The sequence below is a fragment of the Pungitius pungitius genome, chromosome 2 (assembly GCF_949316345.1).
Source record: "Pungitius pungitius chromosome 2, fPunPun2.1, whole genome shotgun sequence".
In the NCBI taxonomy this organism is placed as follows: domain Eukaryota; kingdom Metazoa; phylum Chordata; class Actinopteri; order Perciformes; family Gasterosteidae; genus Pungitius; species Pungitius pungitius.
The window spans coordinates 1,914,475-1,923,423 of record NC_084901.1 but is presented as its reverse complement, the minus strand read 5'-3'; the positions used below and the strand labels follow the sequence as shown (position 1 = coordinate 1,923,423).

The 8,949-nt window shown below is 48.1% G+C and overlaps 1 protein-coding gene across 1 annotated transcript in view; it reads left to right on the top strand.

Annotated features, from left to right (window-relative positions):
- Window positions 1-343: 343 nt before the first annotated feature.
- The window catches only part of tbc1d30 (TBC1 domain family, member 30), an 11,651-nt gene continuing 3,045 nt past the window's right edge, over window positions 344-8,949 (top strand). The window contains 12 exon segments of the mRNA XM_062559388.1: window positions 344-1,071; window positions 2,685-2,849; window positions 6,043-6,104; window positions 6,184-6,249; window positions 6,493-6,618; window positions 7,093-7,278; window positions 7,453-7,522; window positions 7,951-8,049; window positions 8,144-8,312; window positions 8,411-8,516; window positions 8,595-8,701; window positions 8,798-8,937. Coding sequence (XP_062415372.1) covers window positions 573-1,071; window positions 2,685-2,849; window positions 6,043-6,104; window positions 6,184-6,249; window positions 6,493-6,618; window positions 7,093-7,278; window positions 7,453-7,522; window positions 7,951-8,049; window positions 8,144-8,312; window positions 8,411-8,516; window positions 8,595-8,701; window positions 8,798-8,937 — 1,795 coding nt within the window. The 5' untranslated portion in view covers window positions 344-572.

The window sequence follows — 8,949 nt, the reverse complement described above, 5'->3', positions numbered from 1 at the left end:
TCTTTCAGCGTCTTGACAGCCACTAAATTTAAAATAACACATTTACCTGGAGATAAAAACCGAAATATATGAACAAGACGAGGCGTAAATGGAAAATATAATATTCTAGCCAGCTTAAAAGTGCGAGTTTGTCATCATATTTACGATATTTTCTACATTAAATTGTGCACACGAAGAAAACAACCTGCTGGCACCAACAACAAATCTGATTGGTCGTCCAACTTTTGTCTCCTTCGCGATTGGTCGATCCACAGCCACCTGTCGCGCGACCTGGCGAAAGTTTGACAGCCGTTGAGAAATGTATGAAGTGGGCCGGCCCATTGTTCAGTTGACGAAGGGGGGGTCGGAGGGGGGCAGGAAAGCGGAGACCGGAGCGTTCAGGGGGGGAAACTAAAAGCTGTCAAAGGGGACTCCACCTTCATCGAAGTGAGGAATGGAATGCTCCAGGAACTCGCTCCTCATCCAGACGCTCAAACAAAAACTTTCCAACTTTCGTGTTGTCTGGAAAAATGGAAACTTTCTGATAGAGTAAAGCAACGGCTAGTTAGAGTTGATCAACCGTCAAATAAAACATGGCGTCCGAGGTGGAATTAAACGGGAGCGAACTTTTGGAAGTTGACATATGCGACGCCGGCGTGTACTCCGGGGACGAGAGCGGCGTTTTCGTCAACTCCGCCGCCTCCCCGCAGGACGACTTCTCCGGGTTCCGCCAGTGGACGAGCCCCGCCGAGTCACCGGACGACACGGCGTCATCACCTCCGGGACGACGGCGGCAGGTCCCCGCCGGCGACCCCGGAGCTCCGCGGGCCGGCGCGGCCGGGGACCGTGACTCCGGGTACCCGCGGGATGGAGTCAAGTCCCAGAGGTCCTCCATCGTGGACTGTCTCCTGGTGGAGCTTTATGAGACGTGCGGTGGAGGCGGCAGGAGGAACCTGGACAGCTGGGACAGCTCCACCGAGGCGTCCGGCTCGGACGCCTTCCTGGGCCGCAGCAACTCCGGGTCCGGGTTCCTCCAGGAGCTCCAGGAGAAGCACACCAGGAGGCATCAGATGAACTACCTGGCCCAGAAAGGTGAGGGGGGGGGGGGGGCGTTGCGGCTGTTTGTGGACAGGTGTGTCGACACATACTGTTTCTCCTTGGTGGTTTTTATTGATCTTATTCATATTTATTCATATTGGGTTGAATCACGTACCGGCCTTAAAGAGCTTCACAATACAATCTGCACAACAAGCAAACACCCTCCAGACTCTCAAATGAGTCAACACTCGGTCTCTGTTAACACACCAGTATACATTTTTGAAGGGATTATTTGTAATTGATTTATTTTGTATTTGTAAAGTAATTAAACGCTCATGTGCAGCTCTTCATTGCATATTTTTTACCCATCTTATTTAGGGCTGATCTGGTGTGGAGCTCTGCATAAATCCAGTGGGTTCTTTCGGCTGTTTACAGCTGCCATGCACTGGTTCTTTTGAGGTTATAGAATGCCTCTAAATCTGAACATCATTTTGTGGGTAGAGTCATTGTGTCCAAGGAAAAAAAGCATCTCCCTGTAGTCCTGTTTTGCATCTAATTGTCTTCATCATTCTGAAACAACAACACAACAACTTAAAAGAAAACACTTAAAAGTGACAACAGATCACAGTGATGTGTTTTTATTAGCTCATTATATTATTTGCTCTTTTAGTGGATGTTTGGATTATCTGTGCGAAGGTATCCTCCTAGCACGCACGCACACACACACAAACACACTCCGACGCAGAGGTGTCGGCGGCCTGTTGGCTGCTCCTCCTCCGTGTGTGTGTGTGTGTGCGGCGTTGCCTCGGAGTCTCCAAAGGCATGCTGCTGTGAATGCCACGCTGCCATCGTGTCCTCTGGATCAGTGCAATCCCACAGTAAGCGCAGCCATGGGCCGCGAGCTCAGTGTCTGCCCTCCGCGCGCACACACACACACACACGTGAGGGCTCGGTCTAGGTAAACAACGCAGAGGGCTGCCACTCGGGAAGAGGAAGCACTCTGATAATGCTTCACGGAGCAGCTAAAGTGTGTGTTTAGTCAGGGATTAAACAAGGGGACGTGTCTGCTGTGCTCGAAGCCGACCCTGCCCCCTCCTGGGCATTTGGCAGCAGGTGATTATGACCTTTTGACCTCCTGGTAGAAACATTATTGCATGAGGTCAAGCTCTAAGGAAGGTGGTTTTGTATAAAAATATTTTTTTAAATGCAACTTTTCATTTGTAATTTTTGGTCCCTAGTTTTAATTAATTTTTTAGTCTTGAAATTTAAAACTTCACAGATCTGAGTCCCCTTCACAGTACAACGATCCCTGCAGCCTCCATAGATGTGGGCGAGGGCCGTGTTCTGGTTTCATCTTTGCCTGCAGCCTGGAAAACAGACAAATTATATTTCTATCTAATAGTCAAGGGCAGACATCACGTGTTATTTGTAACTATATTAAGCAGCTTTATTTAGACGTCATATTCAGACAGAGCTGAATAAATGTTGTGATGAAGCAGAAAACTTCATGACACTACTTGGTCAATATAAGAGAATAAAACTCAACAAATGAGAGGTGTGTCTGAGCTGCTGAGGAAGTCAGACATTCATATTATTATTTGTTTCCGGGGGGAGAGCTTTTCATAATTCCTATCTACGTGTTTGCGTGTCTCTTTTTGCTTTTCCAGCCCCGGCGGAACTGCACTCGATCATCCAGGAGGTCAAATATCGCACGAGCCTGCAGTCCACCAAGCTGCTCCGCCAGCTGAGGAGACGCGACCGACTGTGCCACAAACTGCAAAGGAGCTACGACGTCATCACGGCGTGCCTGCAGGCCGTCTCGCAGAAACGACGTAAGAACACACGCTCCTTTAGTGGCAAACAGGGAAAATAGCCCTCACATTTACATGATGCAGAGCATGTGACTGTGGAGGAATCGTATTTTCTTATCTTTATCTTAAAATGGATTCTATCACAGGTGTTTAGAAAAGTGAAGAGATTATGGATCAAGCCTCAATCTGTGAGATTAAATATCCTGCTTGTACAGTACAGGCTCTTGATCATTTCATTTTGCTAAGCCCCGTTTGTGAGGAGTCAAAGAACTGACGGAAGGTACAAAGAGGATTCGGCTTTTGTGGTTGGTTTAACAGTTAAACATAATTAACGATTTGTTGAAGCGTTGATTCATGTGCCGAGAAAGTTCACTCCTCCATCTGCTTCTCCATATGTACAAGTACCTCAATAAGCCCCACTTTAAAACCTTTAATACAGCAATTATTTGATTCATGTTATATGTTTATATGGAATACATTGCCTATTACAGTTTTAGCAATTTTTTATTTTTTGCCTGTTTTTTTTTTAATTGAAATGAATATTATTGACATATCTATTGAAGGAATCTAATAATTCTGGTTATGTAACATGATCACAGCTGTTTGTATTGATTCTGATCCAAGCTCTTACACCTGACCTCGCTCTCCTTTTTGTTGGAGGTGATGAGGCAGAAACAGCATTTAAATCTTTAGTTTGTGTGTTTTAAAAAGATCAAAGATCAGAGATGGAAACGGGAGCCGTAGCCTCCTCCATCGTGTGTGTGTCAGTGGATAAAACAGAATCTTTATTCTTAATAAAACTGCAGGGACATCTGCAGACGGAGCTTTCTCTTTTTTTATTATTCAGTAGCTGGTGTAAAAAATTCAACATTACTTGATGCGGTTTACTTGTTCGCCGGTTCAGAACCGCCACCCACCATTACCTCATTCCTCTCTTATCTCCTCCTCCTGGTGACGCGAGGAGCAGGATGGGGGGGGGAGCAGGAAGAGGAGGAGGAGGAGGAGGAGTAGGTGTGCAGCATCAGCAGCACTGAACCGAGAGCACAGGCTGCAGAAACCGGATGTGCCTCCGCTCGTCTTTCTAATTCCTGCTTCATGTACGTCGCGGCTCCGCTGGGTGATTGAAGAAGGAAAGACACGAGCCGGAAGTGATTGGAATCTGTTGAATTGATTGAAATTGAGCAGCTGCGTCTATCGGGGAGGAGGAGGAGGAGGGGGGATGCGCTTCCCGATTAACGCGGAAGGCGTGAAGGAGGGTCATTAACGCGGAGGAGGAGGAGGAGGAGGAGGAAGACGGCGGCGGCGATGATCGATCGATCGGGTTGACCGGTTCGATTCGCGATGAGACAGGAGCGGCTTGGCGCGACCGGCAGGAGGCCGAGGGGGGGCGCGAGGCAGCGGGGGCAGGGATCGGGAGGGGTCGGTAACATCATCAGCAACGTCCTGAAGAAACGGAACGGGATCTCCAGGAGCGCGCCGCGGCTGCTCTGCACCTTGGAGCCAGGTGACGCGCAGACGGGTCGATTTGGGGGGGGGGGGGGGTGGGCATTTTATCGTCCTCGCAATAGCTTGCATATCAATGTAGCTAAATTGTCATATTTAAGCAAATTAGTTTTGTATATCAAGCCATCACAAAGCTTTACTCTTGACAATAACATTCATATTCATATTAACGGATTATCTGTTGATGTTGTCAGCAGGTAAATAACTTCCTTTTGCTTAGAAGTTATCGTCATTGGATGCTTTTGGCTTTTTCAAAGCAATGATCTTACGCGAAAAAAAAATAGACACCTCATGTTGCTGAAATAAATGATTTTATATCGTTTACTGCAGGCTCGGCTTGTCTTTTTTTGAATGCAAACCAATGCAAAGTGCACGGTTAGCTTTCAGAATAATCAAAAACCCCACATTAAATTATTTAATTAATAAAGTGACGTAGGGAATGGAGGGCAGGTCCCATATTTAATCCTCTGTAACATTTAAGGGGCTCAAAGCACCAACAACCCAGCAAAAAGTCCATCATTTCCCAAGATAGTCTTCTGGTTATCTAACAGCTTTCCTCTCGTTTATTTGTGATACAACACTGGACGTTCAATCAGTCGTTTTCATCACCTCACCTACCTCTCCCGTCTCCTCCCTCCGATTCATTTCAATTAATTCCCCCCTGTGGAGAGATTAAGCTCTGGCCTCTTGTACTGCACTGCGGCCCGTGGACCTCTCTGGCGTGTCAAACCTCGCCTAAACACGCGTAATCCGTGGGAGGGAAGTGGGAGGGTTGTCCTGCTTAATCCTCTCCCAAAGCGGCGAGAGGAATAAAGCGACGCACCGAATGGCGCAGGAAGTAACGACAGAGGACCGAGCAGGTTTAACCCCCCCCCCCTCCCCCCCTTTTTTAAATATTTGTCGTGATGGTCCCTCTGTTTTTGTGGAAACGTTACTGTTTTTATTTGTGTTAGAGAGACGGGTCGCTCGTCCAGACGCTCGGGGAGCGGGGGGGGGGGGGGGGCTGTCGGCTCAGCCGCGACACGTCGCGACGTTTTCTTCTTAACTTCAGATCAAAGTTTAATTTCCGTTTGGAGGGTTTTTAGCTGCGTTGAATCCGCCCCTCTCTGTGCGGGGAGACCTGGCTCCGTTTGCCGGTGAAGCGGGTTCAGCACCACGCGGGACCGGACAGCGCCACTTCCGCTTCGGCATCAAATCAAAGGCTGCGCAGCCTCTCTGATGTCAGTTTGCATTCACAATACTTGGTCAGAGATCTCAGTTTGATGCCCTTTTACATCCAAACTAAGTGTTTTTGACGCTGCACGTTCCTCAGGTTTTAGAGGATTTTTTTAACCTATAAAAGTGAAAGAATACAAGCTCAGGTTAATAATACTAATTATACTGTTTTAACTCTCAGCAATGTGGAACGGCCTCACTGAAAACAATGGATTCAAAAAAAAAAATACATTTGATTTCAATAAAAATATAAATAATATTTTATTTTTGAGACCGAGTCATATATTTTGTATGTAGTCTGCCTTGCCATTGGTCACCAAGATCTGGTTTAATATGCCCCTTTTCCACACTGAGGAACCATATCACAATACCTTCTACCTCCAGTGAAGTTATGTGTCGAATGAACCGTATTCACCTGCATTGTCAACTTTCGGATGTAAAAACATCGCCCACATCGGGGTGCCGTCTGACCGGGTGTCTCCTGCTTGTTTTGCAGGAGTTGACACGAGGCTGAAGTTTACCATCGAACCCTCGCTGGGGAAGAATGGATTCCAGCAGGTAAGAAGGACACTGGTCTAATGTTGTGTTAAACGTGGAGAATCATAAGGGCGAGTTAAACTGCGCTTCTCCCCCACAGTGGTACGACGCCCTGAAAGCGGTGGCCAGACTCCCCACTGGGATACCCAAGGAATGGAGGAAGAGGGTGAGGCTCTTTGTCTGCAATGCTGCATTCATCTCGCATCATAACTTTATCTCTGGGGAGGACAGAGTGGGAAAGAGGAAGTGATTATTTTCATCTTGTCAGCGGAGATGAACAATAAAATCCTCCCTTCTTTCCTGAACTTTCCAAACACGATGAGTGGGTGAACAAGAGGCCTTTTAACACTGAAACCCGAGAACACAATGGAAGGTTTAGGTATCTGTTAATATGAGTGTCTCTCTGTAGGTTTGGCTAACGCTAGCTGACCAGTACCTCCACAATATCTCCATCGACTGGGACAAGACGCTTCGCTTCGCCTTCAACGAGCGCAGCAACCCGGACGATGACTCGCTCGGCATCCAAATCGTCAAGGTAACCACATCGATCCTGTTACTTCGGGGGGGGGGTTTAGCGTCTTGTGGGGTCTAGTGACTCGGTGACTTACGGCTACATCAAAGAGCGACACACAAGATAAGTCTGTATGCGTTGTTGATGTTTTCCTCCTGAGTGTGTGTGTGTGTGTGTGTGTGTGTGTGTGTGTGTGTGTGTGAGCACATCCCACTAATGAGAGGAAGAGCGGTGTCCGATGGAGGATGTTTGCTTGGCTGTGTGCGTCAGACGGCATCATGGAAACACTGCTGCTCTTTTCTGTTCCTCAGTGACTCACCATCAACAGGGCAAAGTCCAATAATCTACTTCACCCTCTCTCCTGAATGCTGGAAACCATTCTTTAGTTTTAGAATACATTTGAATCCAGTTGTATTGTTTCTTCCTATTTTTTCTGTTGAATTCCAACACAAGAATTTCCCTTTTGGGATTAATAAAGTCCTACTCCGTCTCATCCAGGACCTGCACAGGACGGGCTGCAGCTCCTACTGCGGCCAGGAGGGGGAGCAGGACAGGGTGGTGCTGAAGAGGGTGCTGCTGGCGTACGCCCGCTGGAATAAAAGCGTGGGCTACTGCCAGGGATTCAACGTCCTGGCTGCGCTCATTCTGGAGGTGACGGAGGGACACGAGAGCGATGCACTAAAGGTAAACACACACACAGTGTTTATATAGTATGTGACCATATGCCCCAAAATGAAGTCAAGTTGCATTAAAAGGGAGAGACTCCTATGATAATTTGATATGTGACGCCTGGTTTCTAGTTTCTATGTTGCGTTCTGACTTTTTTGAAGAGCCATCTTGCTTCTCTTCTGTCTTCAGGTGATGATCTATCTGATTGACAAAGTGCTGCCCGAGAGTTATTTTGCCAATAACCTGCGAGCATTGTCAGGTAAACACAATGACACACAACCGCATGATTCATTTAGAAGCTGAAGACCATCCTGAAAAGATTAGAATAAACGTAAAATGTTCAAATATGTCGAACTCCGGAGGTCAAAAATCTCCGCTGATCTGGTGATAAAAATACTGCTAAAAGGGTAGAGAATGAATATTAAACTCTGATCCTTAATAATTGTTTAAATATTTAATCTCAAGGAAATTGAGGTGGACATTTTTCTCACACTTATTTAATTCCGCAGCTAAGATGGTAAAAGTCTTTGGTATTTGTGTCTTGGGTGGTGTCTGGTGGAGAAGATCTTTTTATCAAATCAGAGCTTCAAACATTTGCAGCGTTTGAGTGAAGTGACGTTCTGAAACGTGCCCGAGGCTTCCTTTAGAGACATCCGGCTCTCTCTTTAATGCGTCTCCTTCCGTCAGTGGACATGGCCGTGTTCAGAGACCTGCTGCGCCTGAAGCTGCCCCGGCTGTCCCAGCACCTCCACCACCTTCAGAAAGCTGCCAACAGAGAGGCCGGAGGTACAGACCTGTGTTGTGAATAAACTGTTATGTTCCGCTGTAACATCGCCCATAAATGTCTTTGTAGAAATAACTCGCGCCTGTCTCCTCTCAGGCAGCTACGAGCCTCCGCTGACCAACGTGTTCACCATGCAGTGGTTCCTCACCATGTTCGCCACCTGCCTGCCGGCGCCCACCGTGCTGAAGATCTGGGACTCGGTCTTCTTCGAGGGTTCGGAGGTGGTGTTTCGCGTCGCCCTCGCCATCTGGGAGAGACTGGGCGAGTGGGTGGACCGTCGCACAAACAAAGGCGCTTTGACACTTTGTTGTTTAAAATCATTCAAAATGCTCCTCCCCCCCCCCCCCCCCCGTGTGCGTCCAGGAGGATCGAGTACTGTCACACGGCGGACGAGTTCTACAGCACGATGGGTTGCCTCACTCAGGAGATGCTGGAGCACGACCTCATCGACCCTCCTGAACTCATGCAGGTGAACGAGGCGCCTCTCCGACCCCTCCGACCCCTCCGCTGATGTTTCTGAACTAACGGTTGACCTGGATGTTTGCAGGAGGTCTACTCCATGGCAGTGTTTCCTTTCCCTCAACTGGCGGAGCTGAGAGAGAAGTACACCTACAACATCACCCCCTTCCCCACCTCCGTCAAATCCACCGCAAGGTTGGCCCTCCTTTTTTAGTCGCTGCACGTGTGTGTGTGTGTGTGTGTGTGAGAGCCTGTTCAGCAGTGATGATGATGATGATGATGATGTTCTAGTGGCGTTCTGGGCAGCTGGGAGAGCGACGACGATGCCGAGATGGACGATGAGGACTCGGTGGTGACGGCGCTCGGTTGCTTGGGTCCCCTGGGGGGCCTTCTGGCCCCGGAGCTGCAGAGGTACCACAAACATCTCAAAGGTCAGTGCGGCC